A 25,660-nucleotide genomic window follows, 5' to 3' on the forward strand; every position below is an offset into this window, starting at 1 on the left:
ACTTAAACAGGGGAAGTTTAGATTGGATCTAAGGAAGAAATTCTTTACTGTGAGGGTGCTGAGGCACTGGAATGGGTTGCCCAGGGAGGTTGTGAATGCTCCATCCCTGGCAGTGTTCAAGGCCAGGTTGGATGAAGCCTTGGGTGATATGGTTTAGTGTGAGGTGTCCCTGCCCATGGCATGAGGGTTGGAACTGGATGATCTTAAGGTCCTTTCCAACCCGAACTATTCTATGATTCTATGAACCAAATGCATTTGGAGAAGTCTTGATGGTACAAACCGAGACTTGAGAAAGAACTAAGCTGAACTCAAGATCAGAAATAAATCCCAGTGTAAGAACAATTTTAAATCCTGGAATGGCAGTTCTGCATTTGAGAACAGACAGAAGCTGCAGAATGACAATAAAATCCTTACCTGGTAACCCTTTAAGCCAGGTTCCCCTTGAGTACCCATCCTTCCTGGAGCACCCTGGAGAGACAAGCACAGAAAGCACCATGAGAGTAACCCATGGGGATAACACCCCACAAGAGTAGGATGCACCGGGCTCTGCAAAGTAAAGCTCAGCACCACATCCAAGGGAGGCCACATGAAGTGCTTTTGCTTGGCTTTTTCTCTCTTACACAGGGAGAGTGATGTTAGGAGTCCATCATTCTATGCCTTTGCCAGCATTTATGTTCCCCACCTCGTTCCAATTTACTACCAGAAAAGGCTGCACGATGTAAGCTCATCATCTGCCCTTCTAGATGTCTTTATACCCAAACCAGCTTTGTGCTAGGAAGTAAGTCCACCAGTGAGACCATTCTCAGGCATGACCTAAACTGTTGGGAGGAAACCTTTTGGTGTGGTTCTGAGGCCAAGAAAGGAGTTTTCTGGGTTGTGATGAGGGCACTGCAAGCGCTGTTTGTTGCATTTTAAGCAGTCTGAACAAAGGGCTTTAAATCAAATCATCAGATTGAAGTGAACTGCAACCATTCCACATCATCCCATTTAGTGTGGAAAAAGCCCTTTCCACAAGACAGAGATGTGTTCAGTCCAATGGATGGCTGCTCAGCCATTGCTTTGCTTCCTTGTGAAATAATCCATGGAGGCTTTGGCAAAGAATACGACGGGAGGATATATGGGAGGCCATAATTTTTAGTGCAGGAAAACACTATGAGCAGAACCACTGCTCCATCACTCATTTGCTACTGTTCTGAAACATCACCATGATCCTGAGTTCATAAACAACTGCTTTTCCACCAAGTTCTACCAAATTTAGTGCAAGAAGCTTCCTTACCAGCCTGCATTTACTACTTACTGCTGCTGTCCCAATGCATTTGTCTCATGTACCTAAAGCAGATGAGCTTTTTCTTCCCTCTCCACCACACTGCTCCCTCTGAAAGCCTCACCTTCAGTCCCCCACTCAGACTCTTTCCCATGCTGTAATTCTTCTTGCTGCAAGTGTTTTAGATAAGTAGATCAAGAGTGGGTGTAGAAACAGGGCAGAAGTCCAAGGCAAAGTTCCTTATAACAACACAATTTGACTTGGAAGCAGCTCTCGCCATGAGCGTGCGGTCTCAAAGGGAATGATCATAGCAAAATAACAGCTTATCAGTTTATTCCCTTCTCCAGAAAAATCCCCACTATTTCAGCCCATCTGGGGAGTTGTGAAGAGTCTCCACAATGCAACGTGAGCTGGGTTCACAGGACATGGGTTCACAGGGACTGTAGTGGTAGGACAAGGGGTGATGGGCTCAAATGGAAACAGAGGAAGTTCAGGTTAGATAGAAGGAAGAAGTTCTTTACTGTGAGGGTGATGGAACAGTTACCTAAAGAAGTGGTGAATGCTCCATCCCTGGCAGTGTTCAAGGCCAGGTTGGACAGAGTGGATGACATGGTCTGGTGTGAGGTGTCACTGCCCATGGCAGGGCATTGGGACCGGATGACCTTAAGGTCCTTTCCAACCCAAACCATTCTATGGTTCTATGACACCAGCACAACCACCGCTATGGGGTCTCCCCTGTGCTGCTGAGAGCATGTGTTGAGCTGTTTTGGTCAATGAAACCCATCTAACACATTGCCTTGAAGCCTCTGTTGGGCTCTCTGCTTCCTTCAGGCCTGTGCCCACCATTGCTAGTCATGGTTCGGCGTGTTGTGTTCAACCATCTGCATCAAGCATTCTCACCATCGGTCCCAGGGTACCTCGGGATCCTTTAGGGCCTTGGTTCCCCTTCGGCCCCTGCTTCCCTGGAGCTCCTGTCTCGCCGAGCTGCCCCTGGTAGCCCTTGCTGCCCTGCAGAATGGAAGCACTGATGTTAATGGAGGACAAAGCTGCTTCTATGGATCAGTAGCAAAGATTAGCAAAGAAGGGAAGATCCAGAGGAGGAGACGTTTTCAATGGGAGATGTTCTTACCTTCTGGCCAGGCTTGCCCTTTTCCCCCTGTTTTCCTGGTTTCCCTTCTGGTCCCTAGGATTGAAAAAGAAGCTGTTAGAATAGGGAAGTGAAGAAGTCCCCTCCCAGCCAGCCACTCCCAGGCCACTTCCCTGGCACATTCAACCTTCATAGCATCCTCACCCATCCTATCCTATTCCCATGGGAACCAACAAGGAAGTCATTCAGGTAAGGCCACAATTCACAGGTACTACTGGAGTATAGCTGAGTTTGCTCTTGAGCTGCTCCAACACATGGAGGAGAAGGAAACCTCATTGCTCAAAGGTGGAAAGATCTCCGTGACAAGTGACTACAGGACAGCCCGGCTGAAAGGTGACATTTGTCAACTCCAGATCACATGTCAAAGACAGGCAGGTGATGGAAAAACCATCTGATGTGTCCAAGCATCCTTGAGGATGCCAAAGAGGGATCTCAGCAGCGCTCCTTGAAGACATCGTCCACTGAGCTGAAATATGGTACCAACCCCACTGCTGCTACAGAAAGGGCTGAAATGGGGAAAACACATTCACTTTGACCCCACAAAATATTCCCTCTGCTCTGCAGAGCTGCTATCTGTGCACCACTGCTTAGAATATCAATATTTTTATACGGTTTTGGGATACTGGGCAGTGGAACCATTGCCTTAACAGCAATTCTCCTTATTTTCACCTTGTAATAATAGGTAATAATAATAATTAATATTATGCTGCCTTGTAACACAGGCAGGTTTCATTTTCTCTTTCCCTGCCATGCCTAGCTTTCTACTCACAGTGCGATGGTCTTCCCTCTATTTGTACTATTACTACTGCACCACACAGCACACAGCAATCACAACGCACTGATCAGGCAGCTAGGAACAAAGCAGGATCCCAAACTCCAGGTGGCAACCACAGCAACCAGAAATAAACCCTGGGCTGCTCTGCGCACACAGTGTGGGTGCAGACCCTGCCACCCTTCCTTGCATGCACACAGCAGCAATCAGCTGTGTAACCAAGCACAGCACACTCTCCTTAGGGAGCCCGAGGAGATTGTTTGACCCCGTTGGCTGCAAGGCAGGCTGCATACTTTAGTTTTGACAGAGAGAAGCAGAAGCATCACTGAAGAAAATAACTCATGTTCTTGGCAACTGCAACAGCCTTTTCAACAGCATCCCCACACCAGCGCAGCATCCTGCCCTCTGCTCTCCCGCCTCCCACTTGAGGTATAATGTTCGCCACCATTGATGCTGCAATCTCAGCTGAGCAGAAGCAACTTATAAAGTAGTTGTATCAAAGGGGTTTCACTCTGATCTGAAACATGGGCCTCAGAAGTGCCTGCTCTTCACACAGAGGAGCAATTCAGACTTATTATAGCCCTAAAGAATTGCACCAGTTCTTCACTTCCCAAAGGGAACAACTCCATTTTACCTTAGTCAAGCATTTCAAGAGCCCACCTTGCCAACACTACTAGAGCTTCACAAGGGACAGATCCCTGTCAAGGAATACACCAGCCCTGTTCTGTTGTCCCTATCATCTTACTTGAAGTTTTGTTTGCTGTTTCTGCAACTTTCCAAGAGATCACCTTTGGAATTCTTTTCTGCCAAACAATCCCAATACATGATGGATTATGGGTGCCAAGCCTCCACATCAGCCGTGTGGTTTGACAGTACAGAGAAGCCTTCACCAATGAAAGCATCAGCCTGAGAAACAGTCATCCCCATCCATCTTTGCACCTAGCTCACCACTGGACCTGGTACCACATACCTAAACTTCCCTACAGGTTGGAAGCAATGTGTGTAGTGAAGCAGGAATAGTGCTCACAGACCCTGTTCTGCAGCAATACTGTGATGTTCAGTAGCTTGAAAATCTGGAGAGTGAATAGTGGAATCATTCACACAAGTTTACCGTCAAAGCAAGACATGAACATATAAAGACACAACTGGGATTTCGAATCAGTTGCATAGAGTTTTTCCATCAATCTGGACATTAAAATCCGTTGGAACCACAGGCAATAGATACTTCTTACAAATGGGAGAAAGGCCATTTTAAGCTAAATCTGTTCTGATCCCAGTGATGGCCAAGCCCTTGATCTTCTCCAGCAGAGCCATTTTGTATGCTCAGATGTGCTCCTGAATTGCTGTGCTGTAACACAAATGCAAACCAAATACTTCCACATTACGGCTCCATCCCCAGGATGAGGATGTGCCCATTGTCTGTAGAAAATGCAGACACCAGTGCATGGATGAGATGTGCTTTTATCATGGCACAGGATAAAGGGATGGTGTTTACATGAGGATCTCACAGTTACCTCAGAAGAGTGTGAAGTACAGTATCCACCTGGATACATCTCCCATGGAAGCAATGAAGCAACTTGCTTCTATCCACAATGGGAAATGTCTTTGCTTTTTGAGGAGACAGGTTCAGGCCTTGAATCTTTTCATCTGAAAAACAAAATGCTCCTAAGATCTGCCAGTGTTCAAGTTCATCCTTGTACCCACAGTGATGAAATAGAGATACAGGGTTAGAGTCATCTGGGAGAGGGAAAAAACCAAGACATAACCCCAACTTTGACAGCCCAAACCCTGCTCACAGCAATAAATGCGATCTGTGCCATGTTCAAACAAAGCCTTCAACTTCCTCTGGATTTCTTCAGCTTGTCTTTCCCTTTTGGTGGAGTCTGAACACAGATTTGGGCTCCAATAAGCTCCCTGTACCGGCTTCCCCCTTAGGACGCATTGGCGTCGTTGAGCAGGGATGTTCATCTGCTCCAGAAGGCTCCCTGTGTCCTCCAGCTGGGGTGCGGCTCCTTCTTCATTGCTGGGAAAAGCAGCATTGGCAGCATCTCCACCTCTTGACAGTGATAGTGAGACCAGCTGTCCTCACAGTGAGCCACAGAGATCTTCCTTTGAGCTCCTCTCACTGCTCCTAGCTCTTGTCTGCCAGTTAAAAGCTTTACTGGCATAAATAAACGGGTCAAACTGTGCTGGCGACACCATCAGCAGAGACGTGGCTTGTATCTTGGAGCCTGAGTCACCTCCTCGAGTGGAGTAAGTGCTATCAGCAAAGGATGTTGCTGTGCTCTACCAGCATGCTTTCTAGGACTTTGGCCAGCAGAGCTCTGCTAGTGAGTGGGAAGCCTACCATATGCCTGATTTTCCTGGATGTGCTTTTTCCAACCGCGCAGGAATTTTGTCCAGATGAATTTAGAGGCAGCTCAGCACTTGTCTGGGGTTCCCAGATATGTGATATCTCTGCTTGTGATGTTCCAGATGGGATGTTTGTTGCAATCCCAGACGTTGACAGGGCACATAGGCAGCGGTATGCACAGTTCCGAGAAATCACTGCATTGTCACATGCCACATGTTACACAGGCAACAAGAAGCCCAGTAACAACTGTGATAGCCTTCAAAAAGGTCACATCCTTTTTCTCTCTATTCTTCTGACTCATCTGTCCAGGGATGGAAAAACCAGGCTCAGAACAGGGAGGAAAAGAGTGGTATAGACATGAAATTCAGTGAGATTGTAGCTTCATCCAGCATCTCCATAGTACATCAGGAATCCAGCATCTTATAGTACTTCTTTCACTGTTCATAGGGTTCCTACTCTCTTTAGCAGAGACAGCAATGAGAGGCAGAAACCGTACAAAAGCCTATACATGAGAGTAATGAATTCCAAGTTCTTTTTGCTGGATTCAAATCAGTTGGGTTCGCTTGCCAAGACACTAAAACACTCGATGCTTTTATTCTTGGGGTTTGTACACATTTTGTTGTATGCTTTGGGTTACTGGTTTGCTGAGAAAACAAATCTTCCTTCCAAGCTTCTTCCATGAGCGGGGTTATTTTTACATGGTGATTTCTCTTTATGTGCTGCAGTCTTTGCTAGAGGAGCATATGAGTACCTCCAGGAGATGATGGTATCTGTGACTAGGGACAGTGGAAAGCAGTGGGTTTACAAAGTCATGTGGCTTCAGGTATGCCAAAATAGCCAATAAAAGCAAAAGAATTCTCATCTTAGGTCTAGCATGTTTGAAATTCCATTGCCAGCTCCTCCAAGGACCAAGTTTTGTAAGGTTTTTCTCAGGAAGACCATAGATATTCCCTAAAGGAAAAGCTAAATGGTTTGTTTTCTAATGCAAATTGATTAATATTTAAGCACAAAGAGGCTTTCAGCTGCTCTTGGCCTTGGCAGCAAAGTCAGGTCTCTTGCACAGCACAGTGATGTTTACTGGGAGCAAACAGATGAGCAGCCCAGCTTTAAGCTCTCAAAACATCAACAGTTGAAGTCTATGTCACAACAACAACAAGCAGAAAAAACAAAGTGAGGAAGTTGAATGAACTGCAGGGAGATATGCCCCAGATGGAGCCAAACAGCATTAAAATCCAGACCCAAACTCCCCCTGCAGCCAGTGATGCTCTACCCAGGGATGCAGTTACTGAGACGTGACTCACCATCCTGGTTTGACTCAAGGAGTCTCTGCCTCTTGGCACTTCAGAGGATAGATATGCTCCTGCTTTGCTTGCAGAAGGAAGGAAGCTCTCTGAGGGCACAGACCTGACAAGATCACTTCCCAAAGGCTATCTCAGGCGGGTTCAAGATTACTTGGGACTGTTGTGTAACAGGAGCATGTGTCCATGGTCATTGAATGAAGGTCTGAGGTTACTCCTCCCTACCAACAATGAGGCAGGAAAAAGTACTACAAGCAGAATGTAGCTTCTGAATAAAGAAAAGAAGGCACCAATAATGATGAGGAAAAAACCCAATGGTGATGGCTTGAGGCAGTGGACATGGAAAGGGCAGAAAAGCTAAAGCACCACTAAAGGTAGGATGAGGAAACATAGGATGACCATGTCCATATTGTTCAGGGCCTGGCCGGCGAGTTCATTTAAAGGGAAATGAAAAAGCCCCATATAATTTCCTACCGCTCAGCAACGTCTCCATATGAGAACCTTTACTTCATAAACTTTGATCGGGAGAAGCCTCCCTCTATGGAAGACAGTTCACAAATGCTCAGGAAATTAGTGGGATTATTGGGGCCGGGCATTTGAAGACATAAATGCTTCAGATTTATAAGAAACACATTTCACAGTCACTTTGCCTCGCAGTAGTTTGGAAGGGGAGGAGACAGGGCAGCAGCTCCTGAATGGGTATGGGGAGAGAAGAAAGACTCAACTGTTCCTGAGAAGAAAGACCTGATTGTACTGCGGGGTTCAGAGGGCTTCACTGGGATCACTGGGAAGTAATGGGTTCTTGGCCTGCTTGTGGAATCTGAGTGGTGAGTGCAGGTAGATCTCAGATGGAAAGACTACATCTAGCATCACTAGGACTTCCCTTTCAGCCAACTTCCTCAGCTTAAAATGTGGAATCCAACCCAAAACATCGCACCCTGAGCTTTCTCTTTTAATACAAATTCTTATCTGCATGCAGATGTTGCTCCAAAATACGCCCCTTACAGGTTTTGTGGATGAGGTCTATTTAACTCATGTTACGCAGTCACTGTGTAAGACAACAAAGAGAATCATGTACAGAGCTGTGCTGTGTGCTCTGAGCTGCTCTGGTTTGGTCTGATAGTCCTGAACTGCCACTAATTTGTTATTTCTGGGAAAATCCATGTTTTCCCCCTCTCCTTCCTGCTATTTGCTCATCTCTAAGGAAGCAGAATAGACAAAAGTGCCACCAAAAGGCTTGATGGGTGGGTACAAAGTGCAGGAAAAGTGCAAGCCCTCATCCCCACTGAGCTGTGAAGCTTTCATACACAACGATGACACCCAAATACTCCAAAGAATCTGATGACTGGGAATAAAGGAATAGCCACAGCATTTGGGCACTATAACCCCGACTTACACTAATGAGCACTACTTGTGCTCCCAAAACCCACTAAGGGTTAATGTCTTCCTTTTGAAGGACACAGATGCCCTGGGGTTGTGGAAGAGGAGGGGAACAAAACCCTCTCTTGCAATAAAGGAGGGGAATCTTCAAGTAACTGCCCAAAGAGCGCTGTCTCCTTCGCCTGAGTCAGGAAAGAACCCGTGCCAAGACAACGGGATTCATTTCACATTCTGGCTCATTCTAACTGCTATTAACTCTAAACGAAGACCAGCTGGGCTCAGCCTGCCTGCCCGAGCGAGCGGCAGAGGGACCCGGCAGGGCTGGCCAGCACTGCAAGGACAACAGCCCCTTGGCTATAAGAGAACCTTAGTCACTGCAGGCAGTGATTCCGTAGGGAATGTGGTTCCCTGGGCTCGCAGGTACCCCTGGACCACTCCAAATCAATGGCTCTGTGGGGCTGAGTCACAGAGACCGGAATAGTAGACAAGAATAAAGTCTCCCAAACAACAAAATCCATTGTGTACCTCTCCATAAAATGGGATGCTGAGATTTCCACACAACAGGCTGAACCAGGGGCCGGCAGCACTGACTAAAGCAAAAGGAGAAGCTGACTCCAGCTAATTTGCCCAGGGATGACAACGCTGCAAGGAAGGAATAAGACCTGAGGATTGGAGCTATGCAGAGAGGCACTCACCCTGACCCTTGCTCTCACCCTGTTCAAAGGAGAGTTCAAGCACGTTTGACTGCATTCCTGTGCAACTTCATTCACCTTTGATTTTTGAGGCAAGGCAAATACCTGTTTATGGCTTTGTTAGATATTGGTCTGCATGAGTGTATTACTCCAAGGCTGTTACACAACGATGCACCTTCAAGCTATAGAAATGGGAGTCCAATAAGCTGTGGCTTGGGATGTGGGCCATGCACAAGCCCAGGAGACACCCAGCTCTGCAGCAAAAAGCCCTTTGACAAGCAGAGCTGGCTCAGGAAACATCTACTGTAATGCCCATGGGACAATACAGCCCATACTGAGCCACAGCACAGGGTACGGGAGCAGGACTGGGGAGCTCCTGGTCCCCCTTTGCCACTGGCCAAGCTGCATGACCCTGGGCAAGTCACTTTATGTTGTCTATCTACTGCTAATACATTATTCAAGGGAAAGATTAGGAATAACAGTACTCATTTCCTATATTAAGGGTTTGAGGAGCTTGCTGTTCCTACTGACACACTGCCAGGGCTCTCATAGCCTTCCCCTGCACACCAAGCCCAGTATCCTCCATCCCTTCCATTGCTCAGATGGGGGTAACCCCACACCCTGAAGTTATGGGAGTTTAAGAAACCTCTTTCAAGTGAGAGCTCCACAGACAGCTCCATGAGAAACAGCTTTCCCAGGAAACAGCAGCTCAGCACATTATAAAAAGCCCAGAGATTCCTGCATGGAGAGCAGAGATTAAAACCAGAAGTAACTCCAGGATTGTCCTTCGGCAGCCCCAGTGTTTCCAGGGAGCTGGATGCCATGGAAGTGATGTGGTGCTGCCAGCTGTCCCTGAGCTCAAGTGTTGGGAGTGAATGGCTGGATCCAGCGACAGAAAATCTTGGAATTGTGTTTTTCAGTGGCAGGAAACAGAAAAGAACAAAGAGCAAAAAAATCCCCACCCTGGGACAAACTCTGCTGTGAGTGATGTTTGGACAACATTGTGAGAGAGGGAATGGATGGGAATGGGCCTCTGGTGTTACAGAGCCCCGAAACCAGCCCCATCTCAGCTGTGACCACAGTGTCTGGAGCACCTCTGCTAGGTCAGAGCAGAAGATCCATCCTGGCCAGCAAGTCCTCTTCCTCTTCAGGACTGCAGCCTGCAGATGATGGAGAAATGAGAGCACAATGGGAAGGATGCTGAACCCAGGACATCATCCAGCGCTGTGTGTGGAGCTGCTGCTGCTCTGGGCTGTGATGTGGCTGAAACTGCAGTGATGGAGCCAAGAACCACAAGTTCACCAGTGCTCTGTGTTGGGCTGGGTGCTGTGCAAAGCACTGCAAGTTCCTCTACCCCAGCCCAGCTCCATCACTTCACCCTCTTGGAGAGCAAAGGAAAGGACTTTGGACATTGTCGCATCAGCACTTAAAGCCCTTTTGGTGGACATCTGTGCCACGCAGCAGGGTAGGCACATGCAGCCAGATCTCTGATGTAATTGTTTATGGTGACTGGTATCGTTGGAGGGTCTGGCTCAAAGCTTTGTGAGTCCTGAGATGGCTTGAATGACACCGCAGATAGGGTTTCAGGTTAAAAAGGAAGTGGAAAAAGAGAAGAACTCAGCTCCCAGATCTGCTGAACAACGAGGGATTTTCTTGTTTCAGAGCATGCTGTATTTCAGTACTTACAGGGCTCTCCAATTGCTTTCCTGGAACTGTGAACCCCTCGCTATCAGATGTCTGCCTTATATGACAACCAGTGCGTTACCAAAACCACAGTGCAGAGCTACGGAGCGCAGCTGGAAACCCACCACCTCCCTCCTGCCAACTGGCTTGGGCTGCTTGCACAGCCAATGGTGGAGCAGTTGTCCTCCAAGGGAAGTGCTGTATTCGCTGTAGGTAGGGAGGAGAAGCAGTGGGGAGAAGCACTTCTCAGGGGGGATGCTCACAGAGACCTGTGTCCAGGCTGATGGCTGCATACAAATGACTTCAACCTCTTATTATCCTCTGTTGTAAAGAGCAGGATGGACTGGCAGCCAGCTCCTTTACCCTCCAACAGTGTTCTCTGGGTGTTTCAGGCCCTGTGGCACTATCCCTTTGGACACTTATAGGTTGGTAGGTAAATTATCTTCTTATTCTGGCAAACTACACCATGGAACTTGCACTGCTGATGGATGCCTTGCAGGGTTCACAGCTTGTTGTACCTTTCAGTCTCCCCACAGACTGCAGAGACATGTCCTTGTCCAGACAGAAAGTCTGGATCCTCAGTGGACTCCCTACTCTGTTAATCCCAGGATTTGCATCTCCAACCATTCTCTCTGAATGAAGATGCCCAGGCAATCCCTGATGCTCTGCAAGGGGAAGAGGTTTGCAGCAATTTGTGGCTCAAATGAGCCAACTAGAGATCAAATGGCCAAGTCCAGAAGAGAATCAAGATAATGCAGGGAACAAGCTTGTATTACAAGACTGAAAGCACTGGAAGGAGATAATAAGTGAGAGAGCAGCTCAGGAAAGGTGCACAACTCTGATGCAAGGGGATCTTGCACTCAGCTGTGCACTGTTGTCCTGATTTCTCCCTTTTAACCAGGGGACTATTGGCCCATCCCTTTGTTGAGCAGGAATTGAAGGGAACAGTGTGAACTTGGACAAAGTGACCAGAAGATAGAGGATACTCACTTTGCTCCAGCTGCCTCGAGACCTGCTATCCACAGCTGGGGGACTCATGGACCAGCTTCAGCATGGTGAAATCCACTGGCTTTGAACCATGCACAGGCTATCCCCAGGGACATGGCTGGGGCCTCACTGCTGCTTTTGTTTGAGATTTAGAACCAGCTTTCAGATACATTAATGCTGGGAATGACTGAGCCAAGGTAGAGCTTAGAGTCTTCAACAATGGTTCTTGGGTGCTGAGGGAAGCTTGGTCGTGGTCTTGGTATCTATGATAGATTCTAAGCATCAGGATAGCTTTCTGGAAAATGAAGCCTTGCTCAGTAAAGCCAGATGTGTCCCTGCTGTAGGCATCAGTCGCTGGGTGAACGTCTCATTTCTGGCTGGCTGAATGCAGAGTAAGGTGGGGAAATCCTACCAAGAGATCCTGGATGGAAAGATTACAGCCAGTGTCACCAAGACCTTCCTTTCAGCCAAATTCCTCAGCTTCAAATGTGGAATCCATGACCCAGCAGAGCAGCACAGACCTTTTATGCCTCCTCCAGCTTTATCACCAGTGAAGGTGCTTTAGCATATCCCTTCCTCATCTGCCATCTCCCAGGTCGCTCTGTGACTGTGCAGACCAAAGAACTGCTTAGCCTCCTTCTATCCCTTGCGCTGGCCATCTCCATAGGGTGTACATGCCCTTTCAGGCTCTCCCAGCTACAACAGGGTGCTGCCAGCACCAGGCCTTTGCCCCATACGAATATGTGCAAAATGGGCTTGAATATGCACCAGCAATAAAGCTTTTCAGAGCAACCAGATGCCCCATTTCCTACATTGGTCAGGCGGACACTCAGTAGTGGTGTCACATTCCTGTGGACACAAGCAAAATCAAGACTAAGACTAAACTTGTCCTTGGTGTTGAGGAAAAACCTTCAAGAAGGGATGTAGCTGAGGGATCATGCGATGGAAAGGGTTTTTCCAGAGGCTGTTGTTGCTCAGGGGGGGCACATCCCTGTGGGACCCCTCTAGTACCGAGGCAGAGGGCAACACAAAGCCAATACAAGGCATAGGAAAAGCTTCTCTCTATGTCCATGACTGCAGATGGGAGTCAGCTTCCTTAAGCTAATGTGAATCTCCTCCAGATGGTGAAGATGAGCTACGCACTCCCGAATGGAAGTTAGTTTGTTGGCACAGGTAACCAGACAGATCCTTGTGTGTGTCTCTTCCACTAACAGCACAGAAACATCAACATCTCCCCTTTGTAGTTGAGCAGCACATCACTGGAGGAAAAGCAAACATCTCTAGTCCGGGGTAAAGTCAGCAGATCCAGGCAGGAATGCAGTGAAGCACAGAGGTAAGGTAAGGGTGCCAGGAGAGGCCAAATGAAGATGTAATAGCTGCAGTTCCCTGTAAAACCATCTCAGCTGAGTACTGGACAGTGTTAACACTGTCAGATGTATTAAAACCATATGTAACATGTGTGATGTGCAAGCACACAGTATCTGCAGCACACCCAAGCCCAGTGTGCCTCCTCCCTGTATTATAAGTGGCTCTGCACCTTCCTAAGGCAATTTCCCTACCAATCCTGGATGGGTTTGTCACGGTGCCTGTGGTGGCTTCTGTGGCATTGCCTTGCAGAGGATGGGTTGACATGATATTCCAGCTTCCAATATTCAACTGAACAGAAGACGGTTGCCGTTATCTTTAGCATCTCTGGGCTGTCAACTTGGCAGAAATCTAATGGATCTTTGTACCTTTTCCCCATGGGAAGGTGGGATAAAAGTCTCAAAAATGGAAAAATTGTTTGTTCTTCTATCAGAGGACTTCCATCTTCAAATTACCTCAGCAAGACAGGAACACCAGCCTGTATATGAGGTAATGGCCAGGCATCTGGCAGGGGAGCCAATGCTATCTGGAGTCTATGTGGTCTCTGACAGTCTGCCCTGAGTTTAGAACATAGGGATATAGAAAGCAGCACATGAAAATAGTAGATGGAAATATAGCAGTCTGCAGTAAAAAAAACACACACAAAAGGGAGTGATTATGAGCAGGAATCTTGGCTCTGTTGACTCTTTATGGCATCATGTTCCCAGGGACATGCTGGCAAACAGCGGGGATGGAGTCTGAGAGAATCTATATTTCATACTCTATAACTTAATATGGCTTTTGCATGAGTTTAGTATTTTTATTGGGTTCTTAAAACATGCACTGTATAAACACGTGAACCAGCCAGAAGCACAGCACGTGGAGGGCCGGGTGCTGTGGGTGGCTGTCCATGGGGCTGGGAGGGAGCTGGGATATTGGGAACCACCCCACGCCATACCACCCCTTGGTATGGTCCCAATCCTGCAAAGAACTCCCTGTGGATACAGGGGGCTGGGGCCAAGGATGGCCTTATTTAGGGCAGGACTACAGCCTTATTCTGTACATTTATGGTGCTGCATGGCAGTACTGAGCCAACGTTTCCACTTTCGAGTCGAGTCAGTGCTCACATTGCAACCTCAGCCCAAAGACAACATAAATCCAGCCCCTTTGCTTCCATCCCCTCACACCCTTCTCCTTGTCCTTCTTTTACCCAGCCACCATAGAATCATAGAAAACCATGGCACCCAAGGCTTCATCCAACCTGGCCTTGAACACTGCCAGGGATGGAGCATTCACAACCTCCCTGGGCAACCTGTTCCAGTACCTCACAACCCTTACAGTAAAGAATTTCTTCCTTATATCCAATCTAAACTTCCCCTGTTTAAGTTTCAACCCATTACCCTTTGTCCTGTCACTACAGTCCCTAATGAAGAGTCCCTCCCCAGCATCCCTATAGCCCCCTTCAGGCACTGGAAGCTGCTGTGAGGTCTCCACGCAGCCTTCTCCTCCCCAGGCTGAACAGCCCCAACTTTCGCAGCCTGTCTTCATATGGGAGGTGCTCCAGCCCCTGAGCAGCCTCATGTCACCAAAGGGAAAAACAACATGCTCCAACATCGAGCATCCTCCCAGCGCTCAGAGGTACCTGCCTGCCCTGCCGCTTCCCACCCATCCTGGGCAGGGATTTCAGAGCTGTCATAAACCTGGTCAGACCTGGGCTCCTCCTGACACATCCAGAGACGTGTGGGATGGGAGCCAGCGTGTTCCTTGGCTGCATCAGGAACAGGACTTGTGCTATAGGCGAGCACGGCTGCTCCGCTCAGGCTGGCTGCATCCAACCCAGCCAGGCTATGGCTGCACAGCAAGAACCTCACAAGTCTTACACATTGGAGAGCTTTGATCCACAGCAATAATTACAATGAATAAATCATGGTGTCAAGATGACATCGTCTGCATTTCAAGCAGAAGGACCTGACTTGGCTTGCAGAGCAGCCCACTGGGGCACTGGGCAGAGCTATCCTTCATCTGGCAACACTGCATGAGCCCCAGGCCAGATTGTGCAGACTTATCCCAGAGCCAAAGTCACACTTTCTATGACACCGAAATCAGACCTCCAAGAGAACCAGACATGCCGAGGATATTCGCTGAGGATCCAGGGATAATTTCCTGCTAATTTGTTCTGTTTGTTTTCTATATTTAAGGGGGAAACCCAGAACTAAGTAAGTAATCACCAAACAGAAGTGAGAGAAAGCAAAAGCTGGCCATTTCCAAACTCCAGGCCAAGGCTGGAGTGGCAGCCAGGGGAAAATCAGCTCCTCGCAGTCCTTTGCACATCCCTCTCTATACCCTGCGAGGTGGTCCAGTTTACAGGTGCAGCAGAGGTACTGTGTCCAAAACCCTATGGCAGAGCAAGGAAGTGATCCACACCTTAAATGTGTATCCTGATGGAAAGACCAAACCATCTCCTGGATGTAGGTCCTTGCAAAAATAACACATTTTATGATGCCATTTGCAATGAGGGACATGTCAGATGGGACTGCTTTAAGCAGTGTCCTGGTTTACTGCCTGCATCTCCCTCTCAGGCTGCCCCTAGTTTTGCTGTAACATGGCATGCTTTGTTAGAGGTGTATTAATGCCTACAGTAATCACTGCCCTTGTCTGAAACAAAAGAAGAAGGGGAAAAAAGAGAAAGGAAAAGCTTCTTACTGGGGTTTAAGTGCAATCGAGTCTCTCAGACACAGGACTGAAAGCTTCCTTTTAGTGCAAGAGGATTCTGTCTCTTCAAATGAGCTGGTTTGCCCTCTGCAGCCCAAAGCTCAGTGTGTGCCTGAAGCCTGGAGCTGGGGAGCATGTGCTGCACCTCTGGGCTCAAACCACAGCCATTGGGAAGGTTCAAGTCATCTTGGACACAGGGATTTAGACAAGAGCTGATCCTCCTAGGACAAGATGCCATTCTGATCTGGAAACCAGGGTGCAGTGGCCCTATGGAGAGCACAATACCTGTACCCTGGTGATCCAATACCCGCCTGTGCAGCTGGAGGGGAAAGCAGTGATTGCTCCAGGGAACCCATGGGGGGAGCAGGCTGGTTTCCAGACTCACTCGGACACCTGTGATGCCGGGATATCCAGGAGGCCCTTCCTTTCCCTTTAGTCCTTCGTTGCCTTTTTCTCCTTTCTCTCCTTCCAGGCCTTGGTCTCCTTTGTCTCCCTGTGGAAGAGAGGAGGGTGGGAGATTTCCATAGCCACACAGTGCATGGGTCACTGGACAAGGCAAAAACCCACCACATAATTAATATTTCAGGAGTCTGAGAGGAAGAAGCCTGCGAGGGAAAGGATGAATGAGGATGAGTCATAATACACTTGACATTTAAAACATGAGCAAAACCAGGTTTCTTGTGTTTTGTTGAATGTCTTGGCTGGAGGGGAAGGAACTCCCCCATTACACAGGGTAATGTGAACCCCTTTGCTTCCCCTTCAATAAGAGCTGAACCTCCCACATGAACGAGACAGGCAGACAAGAGCTGCAAGTCTCTCTTGCCTAAGCTTGGGATGCTGAAAGGTTCATCATAGGACAGGTTTGTCTGGAGCAGCCGCTTGGCTCCTGCTGCCAAATGGGAATCAGCCCAGGGCTTCAATAAACATTGCACAGCAGAGCCATCTTACCCTGATGAAGGATTTGTGGCCTGTGCAGCAGGTACCACATCAAATCACTGCTCCTGTAATTGATAGCACTGAATTTTATGGGGACAACCAAAAAGGCCAATTCTGTACTGACAGCAGCACCTAACACTTGTACAACCAGACTGGCTTTAACAGTCATTTCCTACTTGCACCTATGTTTGTGAGAGCACAGCAACATCCCTTCTAGTTAAACAAATGCTCTTGTGTCCAGAGGCACATTCAGGCTGAATAGATCTGGTTTGAGGAGCTCATAGGGATAGTGGTGGCAAGAGTATACAGAAGTCTTGACTGTCTTTAAAGAAGAGTCTACTGGTCCAGCGTTCAGAGATAAGCAGAACAGAGACACATGGCAAACAGTTTAACCAGAACGAAGCAATAAATTGCATTGTTGTGGGACTGGCTGCTTTTTTCTTTCCATGGAACAAAGCTATTGGCCTGCTTGGATAGACTGGCTGTGCAGGGAAAGGAATGAGGCCCGTTCCAAAGGCCGGGTAGCAAGCCCACAGCAGCGAGATACAGAGCACAGCACAAGCCCTGAGCGAGCCTGTGGGGCTCTGCCAAGAGGAAGGGCATCTGGTTTCTTTACTTTCTAGCAATGCAGGGCAGTGATGGACAGCTCTTGGATCCCCCTGCCAGGCCCTGGAATTCCTGATTAGTTGGAAATTGAATCTGCAAAGACTCAAATAAAACAGACAAATTGTTGGAAACCAGAGTTTGGAGAACTTGACCTTTTTGGAGATCTGATCAGGTGCCAAAACCGCGGGCAGAGGAGTGAAACAGGAGGAGTCCATTACGTGTGCTTGCAGGAAAAGAGCCCTTAGAGGGAGCAGGGCCAAGGTTTATTGCCCAGAGGACCCAATGTCCCCGTTAGCTTCAACCTGGCCCTGGGAACCACAGCACCCTGAGTGCATGGGGATGTGAGAGCTGAAATGTGCCATGAGAGTGAGGTTTACCTTGACACCGTCTGGGCCGGGTGCCCCGCTGTCCCCTTCCAGCCCTGGTTCCCCCTGTAAGACAGAGGCAAGCACCATAAGGATGTGCATGAACAGGCTTTTCCCTAAGTTTTCTATAGATGACTCATGGCAGTGAGTGACAGGATCCCAGCCCTTTGACTTGTCCCATCTCATATCCTGATGCCCAACAAGCTCTTCTGGAGCAAGAGCAGGAATTCAGCCTCTTGCTTTATTCTGAGACACAATTCCTCCTCCATGGGCCCTATGGAAAGACCTCCTTTTCCCTGTGTTGAAAAGGGGTCTCAGTCTGCATTCATTTAACCTGGGGCTTCCCCATCCTGCTTCAACAACTGACCTTAGTCCTGAGCAGGGACAAGAAGCGCTGCTGGGTTCAATCCATGCATTCATCCCATCCCTGGCTCCCTCCCACTTGTGCATAGTGTAGCCAGTGTTTCCCTGCTTAATGCCTGCCTTCTGCTCCAGCATTCCCTGCATCCTCCTGGTGAACAGGACAGGTCTGTTCCCACACTGCCCCTTTCATACGTGAGGGGGCCACAGCAAAGCACCACTGTACCACTGGGGATGCTCACATAGGATGCTAAGCTGGAGCTGGGAGGCTCTGTGAGGAAGATGTTGCCATCACCCACAGGAGAAACAAAGGCCATAAGGGTTATGGCATGCTCAGAGCAGGGTCTGTCTGCCCAGGCTATGAGTGAACAGGGAACAGAGCCTCTGAGGAACTACTAAGGCAAAGCAGCTCATCCAGAAGGTGTTGTACTCACCCTTTGGCCAATGAGACCTTGCTCTCCAGGGGTTCCCAACTGCCCAGGATCACCCTATAAAGAAGGAAGCACACACACGGAGGCAAGCGGTTTACTGATGGTGAGTGAGCAGGAATCACTCCCCATTGCACCCCTCCTTTCGACCTTTCTTTCCTTCTACACAAGCATCTTCAGTTTGTGAAGGGGTCCAAAGGACAGGCTGGCATCACCTGCTCGCACAGGGCCAGCGCACACCAGCTCTGTTGCAGTGATGCTCAACAAGACAGGGATTAGTGTTTGTGCCAAGAAGGTATTCCCTTGGCATAGGAATGCTGGGTGCATGCAACGCTGCAGCAGACACAGTCAGGGGCGAGGGAGAAGAAAGCCAACAGCTCTTTGAACCCCAGCATCACTGAGGAGGGCGAAGAAGAACCTGAATCTTTGATGGCACCAAAATGAATGGATTGAAGGTAGCAAACAAATGGATCTTGAAGACAGGCTGTGAGGTTGTAATTCAGCACAACAACCATGAGGCAGCTACATCCTATGTGTGCCCATCAAGATAAGTGCTTTGCAAGGAAGAGAGCTCAGGAAACACTGAGGTAAAAGAGGAAACATTTTGGACCTATCCATACATCTTATCCCACATCAAACCAGTCTGCAAGTGATGACTGCACAAAGCAATCCCAGTCTGTCCCAGCACCTCCCAGCTTAGGATAGGGACAGCATGGGACTGATGCTCCCCGGCTCCCAGCAAGGATGTGTTACAGCAGGTAAAGGGGTGTTTGTGCAAACCATCATGTCCTGCTCCCAAGGAGCGTAGCCGGGAGCACGGGAGCTGTAACACCCGTGCAGCATCAGGACACCAAAGACATGGCAGCTCCAGTGGAGCGTCAGAAGGTTTGCCAAGGAAAACATGGCAAAGGATGGGGCTGGGGGCGGGGGGTGAAGAGCAGCACAGAGGAAATTGCATTTAATCCCCACATAGAGCCCGTTCAAAAGCTTCGCACACAGGAGCGAACCTTCAAACCCAGCGGAAAGGGGGTTAGGATCAAATAAACCCCCCCCTGAGCTGCTCGGCACAGGGATCTCATTCAAACAAAGAGATGCTTTTTAGAGGCCTTTCCGTGTGGACAAGAAGGTGCATTCATGGCTCTGGAGCAGGGCACCCTTCCCCCATAACCTCTACAGGAGTTCAGTCCCCACGGAGCTGAGGCTTGGAAACTGTGGCAGGACCTTGTTTGGGAGGGAGTTTGAGCTTGGGACCTGCCTAAGACTCTTCTTGTTTCAAATTAGGAGCTGCTGGATCTCTGGGTCTCGAGGACTCCCCCCTCCACTCAGACTGAGGGAGAAATGAGCTTCATTTCCAAGGTCTTCATAGCTCTTGAAGCTCAAGACCCCAGGGGTTGAGCTTCTCCCCATCACCATGGGATGGGGCTCAGGACTTTGTAACTAAGGGCATAAAATTAACCTGATTTTATCTCTTAAACTGTAGGACAAGGGGAATGGGTTTCAACTTAAATAGGGGAGATTTAGGTTAGATATAAGGAGGAAGCTCTTTACTGTGAGGGTGGTGAGGAGCTGGAATGGACTGCTCAGAGAACAGGTGAATGCTCCATCCCTGGCTCCAACCAGGTTGGACAGAGCCTTGGGTGACACGGTCGAGTGTGAGTGTTCCTGCCCATCAGGGGGTTGGAACTGGATGACCTCGAGGTCCTTTTCAACCCAAACCATTCCATGATTCTATGATCTTCTGTGGAATATGCAACTGCTTTGGCTGCTGGAGGGTGAACCCCAATGTTGCCCCATCCTGCAGGAACAGAGTTTGCTATTATTATCTCCTTAGCCTGACACAGCAATTGCACTAACTGGGGTTTCTTACCTTCATGCCAGGTTCACCTGCAGGGCCAGGTTGTCCTATTGAGCCAGGCGGTCCCTGGGAAACAAAACACCCCAAGATAATGAAAAAACCCATTGTAACCAAGCAGAAAACAAGATCAAAGACATAATTCCTTTAGCAGAGCCCTCCTGGGACAGCAGAGCCCTGGCTGCAATGTAATTACCTCCCTGGAGCTGGATCAGGGTACACAGCATCAAAGAGGCTCAGTCCCTCCCTTGCCTCATTCCTGGGAAGGCTCTGCTCATCCCTCACACCTCCCCTGTCCCCAAACACCTCTGCCAAGCGCTTCCAACTCATTCCAACCCTCTGCTTTCTAAGGGTAGTAACCACGCCAGGGAGCAGCACTGGGATTAGAAGGGAAAGAAGGGAAAAGGTCCAGAATTAGACTTAGAAGCCCTTCGCAAGGGTCCAGCAGGATGGCTGATACATCCTGCTCCCTGCAACCCCACTTCTCCATCACTATTGGGGTGAGCACACTCTCCAGGACTGGGTCTGGTTAGGATAAAGCCTTAATACAGCCTCGGGGGCTGCAACACATTGAGATGACACAGCTTCAATCATTTACTGTGTTCATTTTCTGTAGGTGCAATGGGCCAGCAAACATCCTAATGCCAACAACCGGGCTCAGACCAGAGATCCATGACCCAGGGTTGTCTCCAGGCTGTACTAGCTGAAAGAAAGTGTCTGACTCCTGTGTGAGCATAGACACTGATAGAGAAGCTTGCCATCCCTCAGACAGCCTGACCTGGGAAACTATGTGAAGCCAAATAGAAAGATGAGAGAGTGACCTTGCAAACTGTTCTCAGTGTCCAGCTTTACAATAGCAGGGTCATGCTCATCAGCTATCTTTAGTACCAAGATCAACTGGGAGCTTTAGTCCTTGTACATTTTCTGCTACCTCTGGGAAGCACGGGGAATGAGAATCAGTCAAAGAAGCCCAAAGATGGGACAGCAAAGAACGACTTTAAAGGATTTGAGTGGTTTATTTACTTATGATATTTGCTTTCCGGACAACACTCTCCCTTCTCTTTACAGATGGGAATGAAAAGCCCAGAGTCAAGGGCACATTCTGCTGCCCAGGGAATAAAGCCAGTTTCTGGCTTGCTGAACTGGATTCAAGGAGAGGAGGGAGCAAAGGCGTGTGCTGGGTTTGTGAACAAACGGTCAAGTCACACAATGAGAAAACTGAGGCTCCAATGAAAGCAGGAATCCTGCTTTGGTTTCTCCAGAGGTGCCAGTGCAGAGAGAGGCTCCTGGAAGAGTCAGACTTGAATCAAGCTTTGTACTTTCCTGGTTGGCAGCATCCAGAGGGGCTCAGGAGCAGCTTTCCAGCTCCCCAGTGTGGTTTACCACGCTGAGAGCTCGCTCCATCCAGTCTAGCAGCCATGAGAATGGAAACTTGCATGACTCACACTTTGCAGTAGAATGCATTAAAAGCCACCTTCACTGCTGTTTGCACAACAGAGTGAAACATCACGTCTGTATTACAGCTCAGGACCTATGGAAAGGAGCTACCCAAAGGGAGCTGGCACATCTGGAATAAACAGCTAAGACTGTAATACTTCAAGAGCAAGGAAATCAAGCCAGGGCTGCAGACAAGTTAGGGAGGAACCATGGAGGCATCTCCTACACTCCATTAGGGCACTGTTTGGCTGCTGCTGCTTTGGTTATGGTGTGTTTGTGCCACTGCTTCATGGCAACGGCAACCCGAAAGCACTGTCAACAGCAAAGGCATTTCTCTGAGCTTCCTCAGAGGCTTGTGTTGGAACTGCCATAGCAATCCTTATGGGCTGTCTTGTCAGCAATGGCACCAGTGAGTGAGAAAACCAGTTTTCAGTTTGATTTGTGTTGTGTTTGCACTGCCCTGGTGCAGAAAGATGCTCCCTGGTGTGGCTGTAAAGCCAGGTCTGGGACACGCTTGTCAGTGTGGTCAGCTTTAAGATGTTTCTCTTGTTGTGGGTCTGCACCTCTGCCAGCTGTGGGTCTATGGCCTGTGATGAAAATGATGCTCGAGTTTCTGATTTTCACCATTTGCTTTGGAAGTTCACTTTTGGACCCAAAGGAAATCCTTCCTGCTCGTGTCCCCGGTGTGGAAGACAGCGCCTCTGCACATTTACTCCTCCCTCACACCTACCACTGCTGGTGCAAGGGGAAAACAGACAGGAGCAAACCTACCTTATGCCCGATGTCTCCCAAAGGCCCAGGTGGCCCCTGTGGTCCTTGTGGCCCCTGGAAAACAGAGACACAAGGCTCTTTTCATATGAGTGTTTTAATTTCTGAAGGGTTATCACTGTCTGTAAGATAAAACACCAGCTTCCTCCCACACCACCGAGTGCAAGAGATGGCCAATGAGATGGGTCTGCTGAGGCACCTGAAGAGGCAAACAGCTCAGAACACCCTTCATCTTTCTGGTTCTCACCTCAAACAACTGCAGCTGGCAACGTGAAAATGCCTGATTTACCCTCTCCCTTCACAGTCCAAGTGGGTCCCAATAGACACAGAGAGCAGAAGTGATTCCTCTTCCTGCTTCAGTATCCTGTTGGCCCTCCCTTAGGGCTGTGTCTTCAGCAGTCACCTCCCAAAGCCATGGGCTGAGTTCTGACACTGTCCCAGTCCCAGCATTGCCCTTTTTTCCTCCCTTCCCTTCCAGAATCCAGCCCAGGCTGCATCCTACACTCTCCCTGGCTGATCCACAGCCCCCTTCTGATTTCTAGGGGCCTGACCTTGTCCTTCCCCATGCCTCCTAGGACTCCAGCTAAGTCTTTCACATCTCCAACCAAGCTGGAGCTGGCAAGGACAGAGAAGCTGGGAATGGGAATAAGTGGTGTGGAAGAGGCAGAGGAAGAAATGAAGTGGCTGCATGTGTGCAAGGAAAGACTGATGAAGAGAGAGTAATAAGACACTTACTGGGTCACCTGGAGCCCCTTTTGCTCCTGGAGGTCCAGAAGGTCCTTGGATACCCTAGAAAAGTCAAACACACCAAAGTCAGCTCCAACCCCATAGAAATCCTCCATGCAGTAACATGCATCTCATAAATGCTCCAGTAAAAGGAGTGGAGAGGTAGCCAGACACTGTCCAAACGCTTCTTCCTGGACCAGGACTCAACACTTAGGGATTTAAGTGAAACTAAGGTTATGAAAGGAAGCCCAAGGAATGGGCACGTACCGGGAAGCCGCGTGCTCCTGTCTCTCCGGTCTCACCCATCTTCCCCTATGAACACACAGTTACAGTGATTATCAGCTGAGGATGTGTTGAGATGCCTGCAGTGATTTGTCCAGCAGAAGATGCAGTTCCCTGGGCACTGTGTGCATGTGGGTATCCCCACGGGGGACTTGACACCGTGCCGGGCACTGGCTCTCACAGAGGACATACCTGCTGCCCATCTGGCCCCTGCTTGCCTGGCTCCCCTGGTCGGCCCTGGAAAGCAAAAAGGCAAAGACTGAAAACACTAGTGATGCTCCTCTGCCCCAGCCCATCTGCTCTTGCATCTCAGTGGATCAAATATCCCCCTCCAGTTCCCTGCAGCTTTTGAGAGGCCAAATGCTCAGCATCCTGCCTTGAGCAACACCTCAAACAGCACAGAATGTGGGCAATGAGCTGCAGGACCTGAGGCTTATTGAGCAAACACTGCTTTGAAGGAAGCTGGGACCCTCAGAAGACTGAGCACAGCCCTGCCTGAGGAATAAAGGAGATTCCCCATCCAAATTGCATTCACAGGACCATGTGTGCAATGCAGGAGATGGAGTCTGTGACGCTCAATAGCAGGACAAGTGTCCAGCTCTGCCATGCTGCTCTTAGATCCAGCTGCTGCCAAAGGGAGAAACAACCCCATGCACCCACCTCAGAGCCTAATGTGGAGCAGCTCAACCTGGATGAAGATCTGCTTGGGCAGGATATCTGCCAGGCTCTGCACCAGGCATCTCTTGCCCTGCATTTCTCCCTGTCCTAAGTGACATAGAGTGCATCAGAACAGATATGTATTCCCTGAGGTCATGCTTTACCACTTGTATTAAATTGCTCTGATTTTGGCAGATGTAACCGCCAAGCACACTCACTTCCAGTTAAAGCCATTCCCATTCCTGTGAGGAACACTATTATTTCAGCAATGGCCCTTTTATGTTTGAGGACTGCCTCTGTATTCAGTGGTCTCAGACCCCACATTGAACACATTTGTCTTTGGCTGCATGAAAGGCTCATCCCTGCAGGTTGATCCTTACAGAGCAATTGAGTATCCCCTGTTCCTGGAGTAGGACATGACCCTGGTCCTGCCCAGAGTATTCCACAATACAGCTAAGAGCAGCCTTGGCCACCCACTGATGCTCACCTTGACACCTCGCGACCCTGGCTCACCGACTGGTCCATCAGGCCCTCTGGCACCCTGGGAAAAGGCAAAACAGAGGCAAAAATAAGAACACAACGAATGTGTCTCACTGGAAAATACAGCAATGCCCTAGCTTTGGCCACCAGGAAGGTCCATGAGGTCAGTCTTGGCCTAAACCAGCCTATACCTGGTTGAGTTGAGCACAGCAGTTCAGAGCCCAGGACTCAAAAGATCCATTCTGTGTTTTGCTGCTTCATTTCTCACCATTACAGCACCAAAATACCTTCTATTCCTGTTAAACCAACTACCAACTGCAGACCAAAGCCAGGGGAGGAAAGCAGGCCAGGAACAGCCTTATTTTGAGACAGCAGTTACATGACGACGGTTTCATGATGCACAGACTTATTGACAGCAATCCTCTTCCTTCTTAGAAACTACACTTCTCCATCTCATCCTGACCTTAACTCTCAGCATTCCACACTGTCTCATGATCCCAATCAGGGCAATAGAACTACAAGGTATAGAGGCACACAAGCCTCTATACCATATGTATACTATCACACAAGCCTCTATAACCATATGTAATTGTCCTGGGCCCCAAACTGCTCCCAGAGATCAGGGTATGTTTGCTGGCAGCAGAACTCAAGGTTTCAGCTATAGTTACCTGCTATTTAAAGATCTGGCTGCTATTAAGGATCAGGCAGGTGCTCATGCATATGCATGCTAGGAGCATGCCGTGCCTGCTTTGGCATGTCTGATCCCATGCCCAGCATCAGCTCCAGGATGCATGCAGTAGGCATGAGGACCTCGGGACACGCACACATATGGCAAAGACAGGAGTGCACACAGTGAGCAATTGTGATAGGATTAGCAACAACAGAACAGTTCATGGTACAGATGGGCATCCTTGAGGAATGGGTGTCCTTGTTTTTCCAGAGGGTTCCAAGTGAGGAGAGGGGAGAGCTGTGATTTAGCTTCCAAGCCAATCCTGGAAGAGAACGCACATCCCTCTGCACCATTTGAACCCCAGGAAGCAGCGTGTCCACTGACAGAGAATAAACAGAGCCAGAGTGAGGGGAAAACAGAACAGTGAAAGAAAAACAGGGCATATCAAAAGACTCTGTTAA

The 25,660-nt window shown here is 48.9% G+C and overlaps 1 protein-coding gene across 1 annotated transcript in view; it reads right to left on the reverse strand.

Annotated features, from left to right (window-relative positions):
- COL27A1 (collagen type XXVII alpha 1 chain) overlaps positions 1-25,660 on the reverse strand; it is a 153,294-nt gene that overhangs the window by 21,524 nt on the left and 106,110 nt on the right. The window contains exons 29-40 of the mRNA XM_034067355.1: positions 24,537-24,590; positions 23,585-23,629; positions 23,378-23,422; positions 23,120-23,173; positions 22,388-22,441; positions 20,195-20,248; positions 18,334-18,387; positions 17,552-17,605; positions 16,018-16,125; positions 2,394-2,447; positions 2,165-2,272; positions 415-468 (exon numbers count right to left, since the gene is read on the reverse strand). Of these exons, the coding sequence (XP_033923246.1) occupies positions 415-468; positions 2,165-2,272; positions 2,394-2,447; positions 16,018-16,125; positions 17,552-17,605; positions 18,334-18,387; positions 20,195-20,248; positions 22,388-22,441; positions 23,120-23,173; positions 23,378-23,422; positions 23,585-23,629; positions 24,537-24,590 (738 nt within the window). The remainder of the gene's footprint in view (positions 1-414; positions 469-2,164; positions 2,273-2,393; positions 2,448-16,017; positions 16,126-17,551; positions 17,606-18,333; positions 18,388-20,194; positions 20,249-22,387; positions 22,442-23,119; positions 23,174-23,377; positions 23,423-23,584; positions 23,630-24,536; positions 24,591-25,660) is intronic.

This window comes from Melopsittacus undulatus, chromosome 11 (genome assembly GCF_012275295.1).
Source record: "Melopsittacus undulatus isolate bMelUnd1 chromosome 11, bMelUnd1.mat.Z, whole genome shotgun sequence".
Lineage (NCBI taxonomy): Eukaryota > Metazoa > Chordata > Aves > Psittaciformes > Psittaculidae > Melopsittacus > Melopsittacus undulatus.